Here is a 23,423-nt window from a genome sequence, read left to right as displayed (position 1 = left end):
TATAGTTTATTTATACTTTTATTAAGTATAAAATAAGATTTTGTGGTATCCACTTGTGTAAATATTTTAAATTGAAGATCGAATTCATTCATTGTATTCATATAGGGTCAAGGAGTGTAGTTATAAAAAATCATCAAAATCGGAGTTAAAATAACCGTTAAATCGTAATTTTTCGTTTATAACCGTTGAAAAGCTTTGTCCCGTTACTTGATCTCTGAATGTTTTTTTTTTGTGATTTTTACTGATGTGATCTCCAAGCATATACAAACAATTTTGACGGTTTGGATCGTTGAAATTAGTTTTGGAGAATTCGTAAAACGATAGATTGACTAACACTTAGAGTTTATTTATACTTTCATTAAGTATAACATAAGATTTTGTGGTATCCACTTGTGTAAATATTTTAAATTGAAGATCGAATTCATTCATTGTATTCATATATGGTCAAGGAGTGTAGTTATAAAAAAATCATCAAAATCGGAGTTAAAATAACCGTTAAATCGTGATTTTTCGTTTATAACCGTTGAAAAGCTTTGTCCCGTTACTTGATCTCTGAATGTTTTTTTTTTGTGATTTTTTGCTGATGTGATCTCCAAGCATATACAAACAATTTTGACGGTTTGGATCGTTGAAAGTAGTTTTGGAGAATTCGTAAAACGATAGATTGACTAACACTTAGAGTTTATTTATACTTTTATTAAGTATAACATAAGATTTTGTGGTATCCACTTGTGTAAATATTTTAAATTGAAGATCGAATTCATTCATTGTATTCATATAGGGTCAAGGAGTGTAGTTATAAAAAATCATCAAAATCGGAGTTAAAATAACCGTTAAATCGTAATTTTTCGTTTATAACCGTTGAAAAGCTTTGTCCCGTTACTTGATCTCTGAATGTTTTTTTTTTGTGATTTTTTGCTGATGTGATCTCCAAGCATATACAAACAATTTTGACGGTTTGGATCGTTGAAATTAGTTTTGGAGAATTCGTAAAACGATAGATTGACTAACACTTAGAGTTTATTTATACTTTCATTAAGTATAACATAAGATTTTTGTGGTATCCACTTGTGTAAATATTTTAAATTGAAGATCGAATTCATTCATTGTATTCATATATGGTCAAGGAGTGTAGTTATAAAAAATCATCAAAATCGGAGTTAAAATAACCGTTAAATCGTGATTTTTCGTTTATAACCGTTGAAAAGCTTTGTCCCGTTACTTGATCTCTGAATGTTTTTTTTTTTGTGATTTTTTGCTGATGTGATCTCCAAGCATATACAAACAATTTTGACGGTTTGGATCGTTGAAAGTAGTTTTGGAGAATTCGTAAAACGATAGATTGACTAACACTTAGAGTTTATTTATACTTTTATTAAGTATAACATAAGATTTTGTGGTATCCACTTGTGTAAATATTTTAAATTGAAGATCGAATTCATTCATTGTATTCATATAGGGTCAAGGAGTGTAGTTATAAAAAATCATCAAAATCGGAGTTAAAATAACCGTTAAATCGTAATTTTTCGTTTATAACCGTTGAAAAGCTTTGTCTCGTTACTTGATCTCTGAATGTTTTTTTTTTTGTGATTTTTTACTGATGTGATCTCCAAGCATATACAAACAATTTTGACGGTTTGGATCGTTGAAATTAGTTTTGGAGAATTCGTAAAACGATAGATTGACTAACACTTAGAGTTTATTTATACTTTCATTAAGTATAACATAAGATTTTGTGGTATCCACTTGTGTAAATACTTTAAATTGAAGATCGAATTCATTCATTGTATTCATATATGGTCAAGGAGTGTAGTTATAAAAAATCATCAAAATCGGAGTTAAAATAACCGTTAAATCGTGATTTTTCGTTTATAACCGTTGAAAAGCTTTGTCCCGTTACTTGATCTCTGAATGTTTTTTTTTTTGTGATTTTTTGCTGATGTGATCTCTAAGCATATACAAACAATTTTGACGGTCTGGATCGTTGAAAGTAGTTTTGGAGAATTCGTAAAACGATAGATTGACTAACACTTAGAGTTTATTTATACTTTGATTAAGTATAACATAAGATTTTGTGGTATCCACTTGTGTAAATATTTTAAATTGAAGATCGAATTCATTCATTGTATTCATATAGGGTCAAGGAGTGTAGTTATAAAAAATCATCAAAATCGGAGTTAAAATAACCGTTAAATCGTAATTTTTCGTTTATAACCGTTGAAAAGCTTTGTCCCGTTACTTGATCTCTGAATGTTTTTTTTTTGTGATTTTTTGCTGATGTGATCTCCAAGCATATACAAACAATTTTGATGGTTTGGATCATTGAAATTAGTTTTGGAGAATTCGTAAAACGATAGATTGACTAACACTTAGAGTTTATTTTTATACTTTTATTAAGTATAACATAAGATTTTGTGGTATCCACTTGTGTAAATATTTTAAATTGAAGATCGAATTCATTCATTGTATTCATATAGGGTCAAGGAGTGTAGTTATAAAAAATCATCAAAATCGGAGTTAAAATAACCGTTAAATCGTGATTTTTCGTGTATAACCGTTGAAAAGCTTTGTCCCGTTACTTGATCTCTAAATGTTTTTTTTTTTGTGATTTTTTGCTAATGTGATCTCCAAGCATATACAAACAATTTTGACGGTTTGGATCGTTGAAATTAGTTTTGGAGAATTCGTAAAACGATAGATTGACTAACACTTATAGTTTATTTATACTTTTATTAAGTATAACAAAAGATTTTGTGGTATCCACTTGTGTAAATATTTTAAATTGAAGATCAAATTCATTCATTGTATTCATATAGGGTCAAGGAGTGTAGTTATAAAAAATCATCAAAATCAGAGTTAAAATAACCGTTAAATCGTGATTTTTCGTTTATAACCGTTGAAAAGCTTTGTCCCGTTACTTGATCTCTGAATGTTTATTTTTTATGATTTTTTGTTGATGTGATCTCAAAGCATATACAAACAAGTTTGACGGTTGGGATCGTTGAAATTAGTTTTGGAGAATTCGTATTCCATCAATCAAGTTCCGTGTGTGTGTGTGTGTATATATATATTTATTAAGTAGATTTAAATCTATTTATTTTGTACGTATAAATTATAATTGACTGGTACACGGAATAGTACATACATCACGTGTCACGTGTGTCATTATAAAAATAGTGAGATATGTCATGACAGTCATGTGTGTGATAAAAAGTTAATAACTTAAAAAAAAAAAAAAAAAAAATTTCTCACCACTTCTATTAATTTTCATTTTTCCCTCTCTTTTTTGTTTCCTTTTCAACTTTTTCTTATCATTTTCACTTTTCCCTCCAACATCTTTCCCTAATTCCCTCACTTTTTTGTTTTATTTTCAACTTTTTTTAACATTTTCATTTTCCCTCCATTTTTTTTTTCAAAAAGGGCGGCAAGTTGGCAAATGGCAATGGCAAGAAATTGATTATTGAAATTTGAGAATGGAAACAAATCACATCTGAGTCCTGACGCATCAAATTTCAAGGGATGCAAAATCATGCAAATATGCAATGCATGATCATGCATATTAAATTATTAATTAATAATTATTATAGTTTTTATAAAATTTAATATATATATACATATATATATAATCAGTATAGATAGACTTAATATTTTGGGAGTATAATTATTATAGTATATATAATTATTATAATTATTATAAATTTTATAGTTAATTTAATATATATATATATATTTATTATAATTTTTAGGGGTATAAAATTGTAAAATTAATGTATATAATTATTACAGTATTTTTTTAGGGTTATAAAATTATAAAAATAATATTCTGCTTATCGTGTATCGTGTTTACCCACGTGTATACCCGACCCAACCCGTTATCTTAACAGGTGCTTATCGGGTTACCCGATAAGACCCGATTCGTTATCGTGTCGACCCAAACACCTGTTAATTTCGTGTCGTGTCGTGTCGGGTTATCGGGTCGTGTCAGAAATTGCCAGGCCTAGTTTCAATATCTTTTAAGAAATTATATCTAATTAAGGAATTAACATGGCTTTTCAATGGTTGAGGATCCTCATCAATTCACTACGTGGCCGATTCACAAAATTTCATATTTTAATTGGAATCGCTCATATTATAAATGACTATGGAAAGATCATCTTTGTAAAAAATAATGAAATATGAGAACGTTTAGTTATTGAACTCTGTAAAACTAGATGGATGGATTCGGTAAAAAATATTAGGGTAAAGTACAAAAAACTACCTCAATTATTGGTGTCATGACACTTTCATACCTCATATTTTAAAATTGACAATGTCATACCTCATCTTACGAATTTGTGCCAATGTCAAACATCTGTCAGTTTTTCTGTTAATTTCTCTATTAAATGCTGACGTGGCCCAACAAGTGTCCCACTCACTAATCCAATTGGATTAAAAAAATAATAAAATATATTTTTAATAATTAAATATTCAAAAATTAAAAAAAATATATATTAAATCTCTCTCACTCTCTCATTTCTCTCTCTCCCCCTTTCTCACCTCTCTCTCTTCTCTGTAACCCAAAACCCCTTCCAACTTGTCCTCTACCACCCTCTCTCTCCACTCTCTCTCCCCCCTTTCTCACCTCTCTCTTTTCTCTGCATCCCAGAAGACCTAGACCCTAGAGGAACAAAACCCACATTCCCATTGTAGCAATTGTTGCCGCAATTTGAAAACCCCAAAACGAAGAACCCAATATTGCTTGACTACTTTGCCTCCCTCAGTCTGCCACCCTCGATCTAGAGATCGCAATGACGCCGTTCCACGACATCATCTTCCTCGACTACTCCGCCTCCCTCACTCTGCCATCCTCGATCTGCACCTAGACGCCCAAAACAATAGCGTCGACCTGAACTCGGACTAAGAACCAGTCTAATTTGCGACGAAGTCCGAGTCTGTGGGGTAGGTAGGGGGGACACGAGTCAATGGGCAAGAATTTGGGGGGATGGGTCAATGGGCAAGAGTTTGGTGGATGAAAAAACCCAGGTGGGTTTGGGTGGTTCTGGGCACGGCGAGACAAAGAAGTGGGGAGGAAGGAGACTACGGTGGAGAGGAAAGGAAGAGGCGAGAGAGAGGGGAGAGAAAGGGTGGTGGAGGACGGGTGGGAAGAGGTCCAGGTGGGAAAGGGTTTTGGGTCTTCTGGGATGCAGAGAAGAGAGAGAGGCAAGAAAGGGTGGGAGAGAGAAGAGAGAGAGAGAGATTTAATATATATATATATATATATATTTTTAATTTTTGAATATTTAATTATTTTTTAATCCAGTTGGAGTAGTGAGTGGGACACATGTTGGGCCACGTCAGCATTTAACAAGAAATTAACAGAACAACTGACGGAGGTCTGACATTGGCACAAATTCGTAAGATGAGGTATGACATTGTTAATTTCAAAAAATGAGGTATGAAAGTGTTGTGACACCAATAGTTGAGGTAGTTGTGATCTTTAAAAGATGAGAGAGGCGGAGTAGTCGAGCAATATTGGGTTCTTCATTTTTTTTTCCGCCACCCTCCATTTTTTTTTCCTACCACTTGAACCATCTATGTATTTACTACAATTGATTGACTAAACAATCTCATTTTTAATTGATTTTTTTACCATGCTAATCTTTATAGAGTAAATTATAATACGAACAATTCTGATCAAAAGTTCACAAGTTGGGCGCATACGGTTTATAAAACAGAGTGGAAATGACCAAGTGGTAGGAAAAAAATTGGAGCTCCTAAAAATAAAATAAAATAGGAGTTAGAGGGTAAAATGGTAATTCCAAAAAAAAATAAAACACCCCCCTTCTCGCTCCCGCAACGTCAAAAGCTATGGAAGCATTCCTTCCGAAGCTCTCATTCTTCTAGTACCATATCCATAAGCTGAAACTGATTGTACAAGGAATCGAAGGCCCACACACATCCACGTTTTCCGGCGGTTTTTCATGATTCCGGCCAACTCCGACCACCCCCGACATCAAGAGCGATGTAGATCCGTCAAGCTTGGGTAGTAGGATTGAAGGTGGAGTTCTATATGGAGTTGAAGATGTGAGTATTTGTCGTCGCCTTTTGCTTTTTTGTTTCTTGTTTCATGGCATAACAGATACATTCCGCTTGATTCTCTTCTAGCTGGCCATGCAATGTAAAACAGTAAGAGTAGCAATGGTTTTGCATGAACTGGCCCAAAAGCCCCCTCACAGACTCCTTGCAGAAAAATTCATCGCACTCTTGCAGTCCTGTAAGGCCATGAAGCAACTTCACCAAATTCAGACCCAGATAATCTCCCACGGTTTCTCACACAACGAGTACATTGCACCGAAAATAGTCTCAGCATGCGCCGAACTGAAGCAAATGGCGTATGCCCACAAGGTGTTTGATGAAATACCTGACCCAAATGTTGCTCTATGGAACGCAATGTTCAGAGGGTATGGGAAGAATGAGAATCATGGAGAAGTTATAGTATTGTTTTGTAGAATGAAGAGCATGGATATATTGCCCAATTGCTTCACATTCCCTGTCGTGATTAAATCTTGCGGAAAAATGAAACGGCTGATAGAAGGTGAGATGGTGCATTGTGTAGTGATAAAATGTGGGTTTGGAGCAAACCCATATGTGGGAACGACACTGATTGAAATGTATGCGGCTGGGGGACTGATTGGAGCTGCTTACAAGGTGTTTGGTGAAATGTTTGAGAGGAATGTGGTTGCGTGGACTTCCATGATTAATGGGTACATTTTGTGTGGTGATATGGTTTCTGCTCAGCGCCTTTTTGATTTGGCTCCGGAACGTGATATTGTGTTGTGGAACACTATGATTTCAGGTTACATTGAGCTGGGTGATATGGTGGCGGCTAGAAAACTTTTTGATGAAATGCCGAGACAAGATGTTATGTGTTGGAATACGGTTTTGAATGGTTATGCAAGTAATGGGGACATTGAGGCTTGTGAGAGGTTGTTTGAAGAGATGCCTGAGAGGAATGTTTTCTCTTGGAATGGGTTGATTGGAGGGTATGCGCGTAATGGACGGTTCTTTGAAACTCTGGGATCTTTCAAGCGGATGCTAAGTGAGAGTGATTTGCTTCCTAATGATGCCACCTTAGTGACTGTTTTGTCAGCCTGTGCAAGACTAGGAGCTCTTGATTTGGGTAAGTGGCTACATGTATACGCAAAAAGCATCGGGTACAAACGAAATGTCTATGTTGGGAATGCTTTAATTGACATGTATGCAAAATGTGGGATTATTGATAATGCACTAGATGTGTTCACGAGCATGGATAAGAAAGATTTAATCAGTTGGAACACAATCATTTGTGGCTTGGCAATGCACGGTCGTGGAGCTGATGCCTTAAATTTGTTTAGCCAGATGAAGAATTGTGGAGGAAAGCCAGATGCCATCACCTTCGTAGGCATTTTGTGCTCTTGTACGCATCTTGGATTAGTCGAAGATGGCCTTTTGTATTTCCAGTCAATGGTTGATGACTATTCCATTGTGCCTCAGATTGAGCATTATGGATGTATGGTTGATCTGCTTGGACGCTCTGGTCTTTTGGACCAGGCTATGAACTTTGTGAGGAAGATGCCAATGGAAGCAGATGCTGTTATTTGGGCTGCCTTACTTGGTGCATGTCGGATTTACAAGAAAATTGACTTGGCAGAGTTGGCACTTGAAAGGCTCATCGAACTCGAACCAAAAAACCCTGCAAATTATGTCATGCTTTCAAATATATATGGTGATCTTGGGAGGTGGAAAGATGTTGCAAGATTAAAAGTTTCAATGAGGGATACAGGACATAAAAAATTCCCTGGTGTTAGCCTTATAGAGGTGAATGATGGTGTGGTTGAGTTTTATTCCTTGGATAAGAGACATCCTGAGACTGAGGAAATATATGGTGCCTTGATGGGCTTGACGAAACTGCTAAGATCATCTGGATATGTACCAAACATTCTGGAGCTTGGGCAGGGAGCCTACCACAACTGAGGTATTATCTCTTAATTTATGTGGAGGAACTACTTTTTGTCATTGGCAGTTGTTGGCTTAGAAGAAATTAAATCATCGAAAATTACTTGAAGTGGCACAATGCTGACAGCAATTTGTAATTTTGTAGAGAGGGTCAATCAGCCTGCTAACTAGCTATGCGGAGGACCAGAGGTGACTGTCCGTGGTGACCTTCTTAGAGTATGGTCACCATGCAAGGAAGTTAGAGGCAATAACAGGTCTGGGTGCAATTTTTCTTTTGCTTGCATTGCTCACCATGTCTTGGAGACAGGCTAAAACCGTAAATTGGCCAACCTACTGGATAGGCTTGAACTAAAATGTGGGCTGAGTTTGACCCTAAATATAAGCGGGTTAAACTGGACCAGACTCATTTACGAACTTGGGCATTCGGTAGCTGATTGGGCTACAATCTACCGGTCAAGCCAAACCCCAATGGGTAATAACGAGTAACAAAATATTTTTAGGTACTTGGACACCCTTTTTCTGCCAGTTTATAGATGTATAGATTTGTGATTGAACAGTTAATTGGTGTCTAGAAATAGAGGCACTCTTAAATTGAAAAGCCATTTTTCCATTTGACGCTTGTAGGTTCCATTTCAACGGCACTTCAAATGAAAACCTAGGTTGTTGCCAAGTATGTCAATATAAACGTTAAACCAAACTCATCTTCTGAACTCCATAAACCAACATTTACATGCTTTGTACATATTGTGTTCACCTCTAAACAATGACTTAATGATCTAGTCATTTCTAAATAAAACAAAGGAGAACGTTTAGTCATGGTAAGTACAGCGGTTATTAGTCTTAGATGTCTAGATGACCAATAAATGCAATGTAATCAAGTGATTAAGCCAAGCGGAGGATATACTCTTAAGAAAGTTTGTGTAATAAAAAAGGGCCTAATCCACATTGTTCACGGAATAAAATTAGTATAATTGGGTCACTAATTTGCATTTGCATTTCTTGTTTCATAATCTGGTTTATCTGCTCTTTTGTCATGCATGTGGATTTATTAGTGAAGTAGTAGTCTACTGTCTGTCATGCATGACTAGTTGGCTTTTAGTTCTGGTCAAGTTGTGCCTGCCTTGCAGTAGTAGTCTACTGTCGTTTAATGACGTGCTATGGCACATATTGTTTTTGGCACAGATCATATCTTGACACTTCATTTATGCAGTAGGAATACATGTTTTTCATTTTTTCAAATGTGAACACAGATCTCTGATCTTCAATGTTTAGGAAGTAGACACATCATCTTATATACCAAACTGGACGGATGCAATTTTTTGAGTAGATCAGATCACAGAATGTGTAGAATGACCTTCTACAATGTGTGAGGAAGGAGGAAAGTCTTTGGTTGCACACCACTATGCAAGTTTTTCTCGTGAGGAAGCACGTAATACGACTTTTCATGCACATAAGACCTAGCATTTAATTATTTTACAAGAGAAATAGAAGTGTTGATACATATTTTTGGCCAGATCTTTCTTAAAAAATGCTGTAAATTCTTAGACTTATGTTTTGGGTTTTAGTCAAATTAGGGGTCAGTGAGCTCATATTTTCTCGGTAGCCGTTCACTCAGCTATTCCAGAGGTTTGTGCAGTTTGGGTTTGATATCTTAGCCAGGGTGAGTTTGTCCATCTTTTGGAATTATTCGTGGTCCAAACATATGGTTGGCTTGGAAAAACTTGGTCTAATATTGGATTCATGGATAAATATTGAAAATCCAGCAGTGACTTGATACGAGTTGTATCATCCTATATCTTTTTTACTCTCTTTCATCTAGTCTTGTGTTTTCATCTCTCTGTAATCATCATAGTCCTAAATTCCAACTTAGAAAATTACTGATTGAAACGTTTGAATCTTGTTTCTTGATTAGCCTACCAGCCATGATCAGCAAGTAAATTGCAACCTTGTTGCTCATTGTTCAGACAAGTAAACGGTATCAGTTCATTGTTCTTATATGTATATTACTAGAGCCATTGTCTCTTTGGTAATGGATGTCTCTTTTAGCTTTTACCATTTAGGTGGGTGATAGTGTTTTATTGAGTATATTTGAAATCATGCTTCAACCTGCATTAATCACACATTTATTGCAGCCTTTGAGTAGATTCTTATGCTTAAGGGCAAAATGAGAAGTTCCGGAATACCTTTTCCTGGCAATGAAGGTGGAGTCGTGCTTGACAAGCAATAAAGAAGGTATCGATGTCAATCTTATGCTTTGTGCTGGTCTATCGGTTTTGATCTTTTTAAAGTAGTAAATTGTAATGTGTGGATCTAGGAAGTCGCAAGCCTGTATATTGTTCTACTCAACCATTAATATTTAAGGAAAACTAATGAAAATGACTTGAAAACTTTGAGTTTTAACGATAAGGACAAAAAGTGTTGTAAGTGAATAATACCAGGATTGACTTTTTAGAGTACAAATATGGTTTTTCGGTAAAGTGAACAATAGCAGGAGTTTTTCGTTAAAGTTTCCTAATATTTAAGCGGGACGCACCAACTTTATCAATTTTCTTCTGACCTTCCGATTCCTCATTTTATATGCAAAACTGTTAGTATTTGCACTGGGAAACTTCACATTACCACTCTCCCCAAATTACAGGTTTTGAAGGGTACAAAGAAGGCAGGTTTCGATTAGGTACCGTTTGGTACGTGGGACAGGACGAAACAGAGTGGGACAAGGCGTTCCGTCCCACGTTTGGTGTGCCTAAAACGGGTGGAACAAGCTGTTTCACGGGACGAGTTTTGGGTGAATTTTCGTTCCACCTCACCCCCTGGAACGACTCGTTCCACATCCGTGGAACACAATTATAACCTCTCCGTCTCCTTCTTCTTCCTCCTTGTTTCCATCCGAGGGTATTTTTGCTCCCGCTCTGTTCCGTTCCGTCCTGTCCCGTCCCATTCCGTTCCGTCTCGTCCCGTCTGCATACCAAACGATACCTTAGGTACTTAAAAACTGACATCGTTTCCCAATTTTGCATGCACACAAGTTGTTTATAAATGCATGTTAACGTGAATAATGAACTGTTTCCATACTACATTTATCGTCCTTCAATCGGAGATTTGTTTTTTTCTCTCCCTGTCTCGTTCATCTCCTAAACAAGCGTGAACGCAGCAACTTTCAAGTTTCCTCCTAAATCAAGGTTTTTGAATCATTAATACTCGAATAAAGACATTAACACTCGGGTGTGTTTTGCCGTTATCTATGTATGGGGTTTTCCCCCTTTGCAATTCAGATTACGAAATTCGCTCCGAATATTGTTTTGCGATTGTACTTTCACGCAACTGGTTTAATTTTTTTCAAAAATGGAAAACTCGATTGGTAACTACTTTCAGTTTTTAGTTTAAAATTGAAATAAAAAATAAAAATAAAACTGAAAGTAGTAACCAAAATTTCTTTTAAAGTTTTTTTTTTTTTTTTGAAAACTTGAAGTTTTTGAACAAACAAGTATGAAGTTTTTCAAATTTTCAGAAAAGTAGAAACTAAAAATTGGAAACGAAGTAGTTATCAAAAGTTCTTAAAGACATAAATACTCGTATTCGTTTACTAATCTTGATACATAATTAGTCCTGTCAATTCGAAGAAGAAGAAGAAGAAGAAGAAGAAGAATAGTCTTTGCCATCTCTTTCTCCGACTTAGAAGTTAGAACGGTTGTATTTCTATAACTTTGCAAAACAACCATGCACCGAGGAATAGTGCACCGGACAAAGCAAAACCCGGATAAGTTGCGAAGCTCGTGTGAATAACAATAATACGACATATGTGATTTAGACCATATTTCACAATCCTTTATATATATAAAATAATAATCATCACTCATAAATATCGATTGCATCCACATATGCATCCAATCATCAGTTTTATGCATCCAATCATCAATTTCATACATATATATAATAAAGTAACAGGGCTAAAGCGACAAAGATCACATAGTTCCACGTTCTAGAACCTTTCAGGGAATCCGACAAGATGTAGGGTCCCAAACCCTCTCATGGAACCGAACAAATGTAGCGTGATTGGCATTATTTATTTATAACGTTAATGTCGTAATATGGCTTGGCATAATGAATATTCATGAATTGCATTGACACGGCATGATTATACAAACGTCCAACTTATTAAATTACTATTTTATTAGCCTTGTTTTGCACTTTCGTATGAATTTAAACTCGGCTTATGAAGCATTTGCAATAATTGAGCTTTGAGATACAATTGGACTTGTAGGTGAGAATTTTGGCCTCTTAACACATATTAAAGAAAAAGTACATCAAGGTAGTTTAGGAATCATGTGGGGAGAAAAGATCATTTTTATTTTTCAACTTTTATTAGTGGGTGAGAATATAAGGTGGGGTGGGAAAATAAGACCGTGTGTGAGATTAGCAACGCTCTTAACAAAACAACCATAACATCACATGCCACATAAATAAGTTATCTCCCTCTCTGAAATAAATAAAAAACTTAGTCCCTCTCCAGAATAGTCTTATAATTTGAATAAATGTGTAATTTATCCTATCAGAAGAAGAAGAAGAAGAAGTCATGTTGATCTTTACCGAACTCGGTTTGATAATTATAGTCAATTCAGAGAAGAAGAAGAAGAATAGTCTCCTCCTTTTAGGGGGCCTGGAAAAGTCTATCGTAGACTTGGCTTGTATATGATATTGTTGGGTCGCAATGTCACGCGGTGTGCAATTTACTCTCCTCCTTTAGGGACGACTACAAACGAAACGACTTCACTTGGCGGGTCATCTGTATTATAAAGCAACTAACAAGCCGGAAACTTCATACTGCAACCACAACTTTCTCAAGTCATGTTGATCACATCCTACTCAATGCCTTTTACGGTAGGCGTTGTCCTTGCCATGGCATTTGTTGTTGCTCAAGCACAACAAATGCAGTCGAATATCAGCCGCGGATCTTCCTTAACGCCGACTACCAACTCCTCGTGGTTGTCACGTTCTGGTGTATACGCCTTTGGATTTTACAAGCAAGGAAATGGCTATGCTGTGGGGATATTTCTTGCTGGAATCCCCCAAACAACTATAGTGTGGACTGCGAAGCGAGACGACTCTCCACTCCCCACCAATGTTACTTTGGACTTCACAAGTGATGGGTTTTCCTTGAAACCAACACCAGGCCAAAGTTTCGTCATAGGGTATACCTCCGGTTCTTCGGCTTCCATGCTTGATTCGGGCAATTTTGTGATATACAATGCTCGTCAAGACATAGTATGGCAAAGTTTTGAGCACCCGACTGACACCCTTTTGCCGGGTCAGATCCTGTTTGCTGAGGACGAGCTGTTCTCTGCTAAATCAGAATCTGATCACTCAACTGGCATTTTCCGCCTCAAAATGCAAGCCGATGGAAACCTTGTCCAATACCCTGTAAATACTCCAGACACACGTGCATATGCCTACTATTCATCTAGAACGTCTTGGGGAGGAAAGAACGTGACACTTAATTTTGGTGCTGATGGCCATCTCTACTTGCTAAATGATACCCGTTCGAACATCAGGAATATAACGGATGGAGGTCTTCCTGCTGATCAAGCAACAATTTATCTTATGAGAATTGATGCGGATGGAATATTTCGATTGTATTCGCATGATTTGAATCACAACGGGAGCAAGTCAGTGGTATGGGAATCTTCCAACGACAAGTGTGACCCTAAAGGTGTATGCGGATTAAATCGTTATTGTGTCTTACAAGATCTTGAAGCTGAATGTATATGTCTTCCAGGATTTGTACCTGCCAATCAGAGAAATAAGACTTCAGACTGTAGGAGGATAGTTGCAGATGTTTGCGAATACAAAAACGAAACTTTCCCGTACACCATGGAAGAACTGCAAAGCACAATATGGGAAGACAGTACGTATGTGGATTTGCCATTATCAGGCAGAGAAGCTTGCAAACGAGCCTGTTTGGAGGACTGTAATTGTGAAGCCGCGATTTTCAATGGTACAAGCTGCAGAAAGCAGAGGCTTCCTTTGAGATATGGAAGACGAGATGTTGATACTTCAAACGTAGCTCTCATCAAGGTAGCTACATCTACAACTACTCCAGATACAAATAGAATTGTGGACAAAGGAAGCAAGAGAAAAGTAAGAACCGACATCCTGATTATTAGTCTCTCGCTTGCTGCTTTCGGATCTATTTTGTTTGCAATTTCTGTAGTTGTGCTTTGCAAACATAATATGTGGGCGTATAAAAGAGTGAATACTCCCATTCGTGACTCTGAAATGAATGAGGACATCGCTCTGCGACCATATACTTATGAAGAGTTAGAGAAGATTACCAACAATTTTACAGAAGAGGTTGGAAGAGGCGCGTCGGGAACAGTTTATAAAGGAGTGATCTTGGCTAGCCAAAAGCCAGTTGCTGTCAAACGACTGGAGAAAGTTGCAGCTGAAGGGGAAAAAGAATTTCAGACTGAGCTGAAAGTCATTGGGAAAACCCATCACAAGAATTTAGTCCGTCTGCTTGGATACTGTCTTGATGGACCAAAAAGGCTTTTGGTATACGAGTACATGAGCAATGGCTCACTTGCAGATGTACTCTTCGCACCTGACAGACAGCCTTGTTGGGAAGAAAGAATGAGAATTGCTCGCAACATAGCACGAGGATTTCTTTACCTCCATGAAGAGTGTGATACACAGATTATTCATTGTGACATAAAGCCCCAAAACATTCTGATGGATGAGTACATGTGCCCCAAAATATCAGATTTTGGATTGGCAAAGCTGCTTAAGGCAGACCAAACAAGAACCACAACTGGCATCAGAGGAACCAAGGGATATGTTGCACCAGAGTGGCATAGGAAAATGCCAATATCAGTTAAAGCTGATGTTTACAGCTTCGGAATTGTTTTGTTGGAGATCATATGTTGTCGAAGGAATGTGGATTGGAGTCTTCCAGAGGAGGAGGCTATTTTGGATGAATTAGCCTACCCCTGTTTTGAGAGTGGCGAGCTTGGAAAACTAGTGGGTGAACAAGAGGTCGACACAAGGCAATTTGAACGGATGATTAAAGTGGCACTTTGGTGCGTCCAGGATGAACCGTCGTTGCGTCCTTCTATGAAGAAGGTTTTACTCATGCTTGAAGGAACTGTAGAAATCCCAATCCCTCCCAGTCCTAACTCTATTCTCAGCACCATCTAAAGTCAAGTGAGTGATACGTACTTTAGTGATTAGAAAACTGATCAAACCTTACATTTAGTTTATGTAATAAAATTAATAAGCAACGTGGTGAGTTTCACCGCAAGCTTCGCTGTCTGTAAGTGTCTGTGTTGCCATGAATGATACGCGTATGGTTTTCAGCTCTATCTAGCCTGCTGCGTTACTAATTGTGCGTTTATTGGATGCAAATAATCTACTTTTGGCGTCCATGCTTTAAAAAAGATGCTATCAGGATGCAGCATCTGGTTCACTTTCTCTTCCATTAAATTCCCAATTATTTTCCTTCTCAATGAATCATCAAATGCTTAAAACAAAACAACTACGAATTCGCATTACTGTCAAAAGAGGTTTGTTTGAAAAGAGGCGAAATAACATTTCAAACTTGTACTCTAAACAAGCTCTTAAAAACATCCGGTGAGTTAAAGACATATCACCAAAACTACAAATTAGGACAGTTATGTAGGGGTTCGTTTTTTGAAATCCCTTCCACCAGCTGAATCTCAGAAGAATCGAAACTCTGTATATGTAGGGGTTCGTTTTTTGAAATCGTGTTTTTCTTCCGTGACAGGGGACAAATTCTTGATTTATTCATGCTGATTATTTTGAAGGACTTGTTCAAATCCATAACTAAATCATTATAAGTATATGATTTGAGATTGTAGAAAGAATATGATTTGAGATTGTGGCGTGACAACACAAGCGGAGAAAATTGAATGAATCGAACTGAAAATCAGAAAGAAGATCACAACTTGAGACGATAAAACGTTCATTTCATTTCATTCCTCTGAAGAGATAGTACAACAATTTTACAATTCTCAACCAGCTAGATATATTGATTATGAAACTGGTTTCCGAAACAAGAAACCCAAAGAATCTGTGTAAAAGAGTGCACTAACAAAGTCACCAATAAACAAAAACATTCATCATCAAACGATGGTCCTCCTCAGTGCTCCGGCAATCCATCGGAGAAGTTATCCCCTGGTAGTTCACCAAAGAAATTATCCCCCAACATTCCATCAACCAAATTAAGCCAAAGATGATTATTACCGGCCATGTCGCATAACAACTGGTCAAGGTCGGGAATTGAACCCAGCTCCTTGTGATGATCCTCCTCGTGCTTTTCGGGAACCACCTTCTTCGACTTGCGCTTCTTTTGACATCCTTGCTATTGTGGGGCTGCTTCATGTTTCCTCTTTTGACCGCGGCCGGGAGTTTGTGTTTTGGAGACGGTGATGCGCATAGGCTTTAGAGGAAGAGGCATTGGGAGAACAGAGAGTAAGGACAACTGAACTGTAACTGTAAGTGTAAGTACCAACCCTGCTTCATGATCACACTTAAAGACTAAAAAGTGGGTCATTTTTGTTGCTGGTTAATCAGTGTGTGTAACAATTAAAATCCTAAATAACAAAAGCAAAGATGAAACTTCCTGCAAATTGAAATTAATCAGCGATTCAGACGTCAGAGAGAGTAGAAAACCGAAGCCTGCAAACGAGAGTTAGTACGATCCAACTCAAGGAACCCAAACAAACAAAGAAAACTGGATCTAATATGAAAGATTGTAAAGTTACCGACGGGCCACCGCAAACCCTAGAAATCAGATCACCAAACTTAGAAACCCTAGAATTCGACACTGGGAATGATCCTTCCTTTTCCCGCACATCATAGAACGGTTAAGAGTGCACATTAAAGAGAGAGATACAAAAATTACTTGGAAAAAAATGGGTATTCTTCGAGCAATTGGAGAGAGAGAGAGAGAGAAGAGATAGAGATCCGAATTGCAAATAACGATCAGATTTCAGATGAGAAACAGAGAGCAATCCGAATTGCAAACAGCGATCACAGATTTTTCGACCGTTAGGAGTCGTGGGCTTGTGAAATGGGTTAGGGTTTCTATAGAGAGAGAGAGAGAGAGAGAGAGAGAGAGAGAGAGAGAGAGAGAGAGAGAGAGAGAGAGAGAGAGAGCGCGCGCCAAATAGGTTTCCGAAATTTCAACCGTCGGCGCTCTAAGGCGGTCCATTAATTGCTAAAAAAGGAACCCAGCGGTTCAAATTTTAGGACAATTACTCTAATTCTCGATTTCCCTGAACTTTTTAATTAGAATACGAACTTAAACTAACTTTTTTGGCTGATTTGCCCATAATGTTAATTTTTCATATATTTCATTCAAATTTCTATTAGATAGAAGTATGTGTATGAGAATAGTTCGGTCGCTTATTCTTTAAAATAATTGAAAACTTTAAACTTCTAAAATATAAACCTATGCAAATATGTGTAATTATATAGCTTTTGTGTCTCAATGTCTAACGAAGTGATGCTTTTGTCCACAAAGAAAAGTCACGTGGTGCGCACGTGATAAAAGTTAACCTTAATTTGGATAAAATATATAACAGTAGTGGGGAAATCGGCCAAAAAATTTAGTTGAAATCCTTAATTTTCCAATTAAAAAGTTCAAGAAGAAACTCGAAAGTTAAGTAATAATTTAGGAGACAAATTAACAATTTAACCAACCAAAATATGTTAGACCATCATCGATTGAGATGTCAAATTAAAAAACAGTTGGTGTAGGAAAAATAATATTTTGTAAAGTTTCGCACGAAATGTCAAATTAAAATATTTTCTGCTTATTTATAAATTAAGCGGGTCATAATTTAACAATAAAATAATTAATAAGCGAACAAAAATGAAGAAATATGTGGACTTAGCTTGATTCTCGATTGTTCCAGATGGGGTCTACGAGTATGTGCCTGAATGGAGCAATTATCTGCGCTAATTACGCTTTTATAATTCACATGAAGAAGCACACCGTAGCTTATAATCAACTTGATGGTTGCTCACATTTTCTCTGGTATTACTCCTAATTTTTCGTTTTTCGTTTTGAGTCACTGACTAATAGAGAAATAACATAAATTTTGAGTTTAGGTTTTATTCTAAACTGACTTTACCACAAGAGTTTAAACCTGAATTAGAATGGGAACCACAAGAATCCTTAGCTAGAATGGGATTCCATTTCACAAGAATGTGTGTTTGTATTAGTCTAGCGTGGCTTTACTGCTTGAAGGGCACACCGTAGTCTTTTGGAAACCGTTGGCTACCTTAGTGCACTCGGTAGCAGCTTTAGGGTTTTAGGACAGTCGTCAGTAGGGCGTACTGCATAATGTGCCCCATCTGTCTCTGGGGCCTGGTTCCCTGCAGATTAGGACAGAAGACCCAAAATCCTTTAGCTAGCTAAGCCTTGAAAAAGGCCATTGTGGCTACTTCTAGGAATCTCAGAGTAGCCCGGCTTATCCACGTCTGGATATTCGGAGTGTAAAGTTTATCCTACCGCCTTGGAGAGCAAACCCATGTAGGTATCGGGGAATTGGTTTACCCTATCGTATTGAAGAGCAACTAGTTTATCCTCTCACACTGGAGAGCAGACCTAGTTGGGTGTCGGGGAATTGGTTTATCGTTTCGCACTAGAGAGTATGGTTAGTCCCTCAAGAGGGCACAATTCATGTGATGAGTCCTTAAGAAGGGCGCATTCTTCTTTTGAAGTGCATGAGTGATCAATTGTTGTAAGCATGCAGCCAAGCCAAGTTATAAATTACTTTTGAATTCCTCATTGAAAAACAAGTGGAATGAACGAGAACTTAATTGTAAGGTAGAAACTGCATAACAACTGGATAGTCATCAACTTGTGAAGTGATGCCTGTCGAGCTGCTCGAGTCTTCGGGCTTTGATGTGGTGGGAGGTTACACATGGTACTTCCTCAGATTGTAGGCGTTCCACTGCTTTTCGATCTCTTTGTAATTCATGGTTGCGATGGTGTAATTGCTTTTACCGCTTACTCTACTGATCTTGTATGGACTTTCCCAGATGGGATCCATTTTTTGGAGCTTTTTCCAATGACAGTGATGAAGGCTTTTCTTAGGACTAGATCCCCGGGCTAGAACTACCGGATCTTGTCACTTCTGTTGTAGTTAGAGATGAGCTGCTACTGGTAGGCTGCGATAAGGGTGATGGTTTGCTCGCGTTTCTCCTTTGCCAGATATATGTTTGTGGCCATCTCCTTACTTTTTTGCTCAATACTTGGCACTAGAGTGTTAATACTTAGCACGATGACATCGGGAATAATGATTGCTTTTGAACCAAATGCCAAAGAAAAATGAGTCTCACCGGTTACTCGTCTTTTGGTGGTGCGATATGCCCATAGACATCTGGGAAGTTCATCTGGCAATTTTCCCTTCTTGTTGAAGAGGGATTTCTTGAGGTAGTCAAGGATCGTCTTGTTGGATACTTTGGCCTGCTCATTGTCTTGAGGATATCTCGACGTGGAGATGTGCTGCTTGATGCCATATTTTTGGAAAAACTTCACCAAATCTTTGCCCACGAACTGCGGATCGTTGTCGCTGATGATGGATTAAGGGATGCTAAATCGACAAATGACGTTCTTCCATATAAAGCGCTCTATGTCTGTCTGAGTCATGGTTGTCATGGGTTATGCTTCTACCCATTTGGTGAAGTAATCAGTTGCCACGATCATCATGCCTCTGCCCCCAGTATCGGGCGGCATTGGTCCTACTAAGTCGATTGCCTACTGCATGAACAGCCAAGGACTCGTCTGTGAGTGTAGGTCGCAGGCAGGTAGTGCTAGTACCTGATTGTAATGTTGGCAGCGGTAACACTTTTGCACTAACTCCTTAGCATCTTGATGCATGGTAGGCCATTAGTAGCTTGCGTTAAGAGCCCTCTGTGCTAAGGATCGGCCTCCGGAGTGATTTCCATAAGCGCATTCGGGGATTGAGCTTAGAACCTTTAGGTTGTAGGGAGACGCTAGGCAGCGAAATGTGGTCCAGTGTAGGATCTTCGGGCGAGAATGCCGTTCCATATGTAGTAGCGTGCTGCCTTTATTTGGAGCTTTCTAGACTCCAACCTTTCTGTGGGGAGTGTGCCATTGACCAGGCAGCCTATAAAAGAACTTTGCCAGTTTGGAGTTGTATTAACCTATGGCACTTCGGTTGCCGGCTCCGCTTTTATGCTTAGCTTGTCTAGATACTCCACCAAGATAGAGCGTTTGTGTTGGTGGTCGAGGGCGGAGCCTAGGTCGGCTAGTGCGTTCGCGTGGGTATTGTTTGCCTGCAGAATTAGAGTAAGGGTGTAAGTCTAAAATGCTTCAAGTTACTTGTGTACTTTCTCTAAGTATTGTGCCATCTTTGGATGTTTTACCGTGTACTCCTTAATAGTCTGGCTGGTGATTATTTGGGAATCGAAATGAATTGCAAGCTTTTTTACCGCCAAGTTTTTTGCCATTCGGAGGCTTGCTAGTAGGGCATCGTACTTTGCTTTGTTGTTGGATGCTTTGAAGCCTAGAGTAATCGCCTACTTAAGCATCAAATCATCTGTGGTGACAAGGACCATGCCTGCTTCTGAGCCTTTGTAGTTAGATGCACCATTGACGTGCAAATGCTAGAAGTCTCCATCGGGTGGAGTAGGCACGGCTAGGGCGTGCTCAGCTAACTTTAGGGCATCATTGGCTTACTCTATTGCATCGCCTAGGCTAGGCATGAAGGCGCAGTAGGGAGCCATGAAACTGTCATTGGGTCACCTTGTTGCGTTGTGAACGCATGATAGAAAGCTGTGGAGCTGAGGCCATGTTATATGCAACAGGACATGCTCAATTGCCGGTATTGGGCCACTCTAGAGTTGAATTATGGAGCAAGGGTCAGCTAGGGACATGTGACACGTAGTAGGATGTGGTGTTTAACTGCCGGTACATGTTGCTCGTATGTAGAATCTTTTGGGGCGACGAGGACAAAACTTGCTTCCGAGTGTGTCCTTCTAGTGTTTGTCTGCCCTTGGCGCGCCTTTTGGGCTAAGTTGTTGCGGTTGTCAGAAAACTTTGCATTCACCAGTGTCTATGCCTTTATCTTTACAAGTCTGGATTGGGTGAAATAGTGCATCATGAGGATGACTGCATGTGTCTAAAGGTAAATCTTTGAGCTTTTGAGTTATAACAACTATCTCTGAAGTTAGCTTTTGAATTTCTGGTAGTATGGATGAGAGCTTTTGAACTATGGAACACAAGTAGTCAGGCCCCCAACTCTTTTCGTATGATGGTAGAGTTTATTGCTGCTTCATATATTATCAAACATGCGAATAGGTTATCCGCCGCTTCAGGTTTGGATATTAGGGAGTTGATGTCAGGTTCTTTTTCAAGTCCTTGCATCTGGATCAGCAAGCCTTGTCCCAAATGCATGTTTCTCTGTTAGAGCGAAAGAGTCTGCCAGAGTTAGATCTTTTTTCATGATTAATTTTTCGAACAGCAGGTGATCTGTTGTAACTCTTTTTTGGAAGGCTACCCTAGCTATTGAGTCGTTGCATTCGACTATCTTTGCCTTCTGTGCTTTGAACCTCTTCACGTAGTCGTGAAGCAACTTTTTTGGGTTCCTTTTGATGTTGAACAAGTGGTCAGACTTTTTCTTGATCGAGCGATATGATGAATATTCTTTGGTAAAAACTAAAGAAAATTCGTCAAAACTCCTGATGGATTGTGGCGGCAAGGTGTAGAACCAATCTTGCGCCTCGCCTTGTAGAATAGTGGTGAATATCTTGCACATAAGATCATCGTTGTTTCGATGGAGGATCATTGCGTTTCGGTAGTGGTTTAGGTGTCTCTCCGGGTCTCCATCCCTTTTAAAGGATGTGAGATGTGGCATGCTGAACTTGCATGGAGACTCTGCCTGCTCGATCTCATCCGTGAAGGGTGACTTGCTTATGTTGGTCATGTCCTATTGTAATGCCTCGTTAGTAACCTTATTGCGTTGGAAATTGCACAATCACTCGGTTATGAGCCTTTCTACTTATTCTTGAATTTGCGTTTGTTGGTGGTAATGGAGCTCTCGGCTGCCCCCGATCGTGACCTATTGGTCTAGGCTGCTCTTCTATGTGCTTGGCTCATCTATGACGCGGCTGTGGTGCATAGGTTTGTTCTTAGCAGGTGAGGGAATTCTTCGCAGGCTGCTAGTTGAGCTTGAGCTGGATTGAATGACTGTTTCTCTCAGTCCTTCGTGCTGCCTACTTCGATGTTAGGTGAAGTATGCTCCTTGCGGGCCTAGCCGTGAATGAACACTTCACTTGGAAGGTTGCTTATGTTGACTATTGGAGTGTGGCCCCAACTCTAAATGTATGCTCGTCTGTGGGCCTAGTCGAGAATGCACGCTCCTTTGCATGCTAAAACGGGGGTATGAGCTATCTTGGGGGCCCAATGTGTGTAAACTACCCAAACGCTTGGTTCGTGGCTTGGTTAAGTGGCTGTTTGACGGGACGCTGCTAGAGAGGTTCTTCGTCTGCCCTTGTCATACTTCGGGAAACCTTGTCTGGGGCACGTTGCATCTAGGTGTGCTGCAAAAGCTGATTCACCAAGATCGTCTGTCGTACGAGGGCGCACGTCAATTCTATAACTTGTCAAGACAAGTGTTGTTCTCCATTTGGGTTGGAAGAGCTTGGAAGGAATGCATCTCCTTGAGCAGTGGAAGTGTGGTAGACTCTGGGCGCGAGATTTGAGTTGGGAAATGGCAAATCCATGGAGAAATGTGGTGAAAATTCCTTCGGTTCGATTGTAGGCCCAGAAATTTGAAGCCAAGATGGTTGAACTAATCTTGGACCAATTTGTGCTACTTGGAAGGCCACAGAAGCAGGCTAAGCTACGAGGCAGGCTGGACCACGGGAGTGGGATGCTCGGCATGTGGCGCATGTGGGTGCGAAGCTTAGCCTCAGCTTGGCAACGCATTAGGCTTGCGTTGGGTTTGGGTGGCACGAGTCGGCTCAGCTAGGGCTTGGCCCTTTGAAGGTTGAAGTGGCACGGTTTAGGCTGTGGGTTTTTCCAAAGGTGGCTGCCGTGGTGGCCACTGTGATGGTTGCCACGGTAGTGCCTCGTGGGGGTGCCGCTCTACTTATCGCTATGTTGAGCCTTGTAGATCATCGCGGTCCTAATCCTTGAACGTTGGAATTTTCGTTCATCGAGGTTTCCGAATCTCTTGCCATTGTATTTTTGTTTTACGTTTATCAAAGAATTTTTAGAAATAAAAATTCCAAAAATAAGAACGTAAGAAAAATCTACAAATAAGCAAGGAAACAAAAAACCTTAGATGCGAGTCTTCAACGAGTGTGTGACTCAACTCTTAATGAAAGCACCAATTTGTGGATGCAAATTTCTTCCTCCTTGTTGTTGGACAAAATTGCACCTACAAAACAAATAACAC

At 38.8% G+C, this 23,423-nt stretch overlaps 2 protein-coding genes and 1 long non-coding RNA gene across 7 annotated transcripts; 2 read left to right on the top strand and 1 right to left on the bottom strand.

The window, feature by feature from the left end:
* Nucleotides 1-5,831: 5,831 nt before the first annotated feature.
* On the top strand, nt 5,832-11,065 carry LOC137707719 (Tetratricopeptide repeat (TPR)-like superfamily protein). 5 transcript variants are annotated; one of them, XR_015957230.1, is made up of 5 exons: nt 5,832-7,993; nt 8,120-8,474; nt 10,118-10,206; nt 10,613-10,759; nt 10,956-11,065. XR_015957230.1 is itself a non-coding variant. In XM_068446626.2 (2 exons), the coding sequence occupies exon 1, from the start codon at nt 6,151-6,153 to the stop codon at nt 7,990-7,992; it is 1,842 nt and encodes a 613-aa protein (XP_068302727.2). In that variant the 5' UTR covers nt 5,832-6,150; the 3' UTR covers nt 7,993; nt 8,120-8,675. The 5 variants fall into 5 exon arrangements, 1 of the variants encoding a protein (XP_068302727.2); XR_015957228.1 differs by adding an exon at nt 9,887-9,949 and having other exon boundaries at nt 10,107-10,206; nt 10,613-11,019; XR_015957229.1 differs by having other exon boundaries at nt 10,613-11,019.
* Nucleotides 11,066-12,625: 1,560 nt separating this feature from the next.
* Nucleotides 12,626-15,327, top strand: LOC137711456 (G-type lectin S-receptor-like serine/threonine-protein kinase LECRK3). Its single transcript, XM_068450703.2, has one exon. It carries the CDS (start codon nt 12,820-12,822, stop codon nt 15,163-15,165), a length of 2,346 nt encoding a protein of 781 aa, XP_068306804.2. The 5' UTR covers nt 12,626-12,819; the 3' UTR covers nt 15,166-15,327.
* Nucleotides 15,328-15,932: 605 nt separating this feature from the next.
* Nucleotides 15,933-17,147, bottom strand: LOC148690397 (uncharacterized). Its single transcript, XR_015957097.1, has 2 exons — nt 16,752-17,147; nt 15,933-16,665 (listed from the first exon to the last, which is right to left on the bottom strand). It is a non-coding gene; the product is annotated as an uncharacterized LOC148690397 (long non-coding RNA).
* Between the last annotated feature and the right edge of the window lie 6,276 nt (nt 17,148-23,423).

The sequence above is a fragment of the Pyrus communis genome, chromosome 15 (assembly GCF_041283825.1).
Source record: "Pyrus communis isolate YQ-2024b chromosome 15, ASM4128382v1, whole genome shotgun sequence".
Lineage (NCBI taxonomy): Eukaryota > Viridiplantae > Streptophyta > Magnoliopsida > Rosales > Rosaceae > Pyrus > Pyrus communis.
This window is presented reverse-complemented; position numbering and strand designations above follow the sequence as displayed.

Excerpts from the sequence above, each read along its gene's own strand:
- LOC137707719 (XM_068446626.2), top strand. The coding sequence starts at position 6,151 with ATGCAATGTAAAACAGTAAGAGTAGCAATGGTTTTGCATGAACTGGCC.
- LOC137711456 (XM_068450703.2), top strand. The coding sequence starts at position 12,820 with ATGTTGATCACATCCTACTCAATGCCTTTTACGGTAGGCGTTGTCCTT.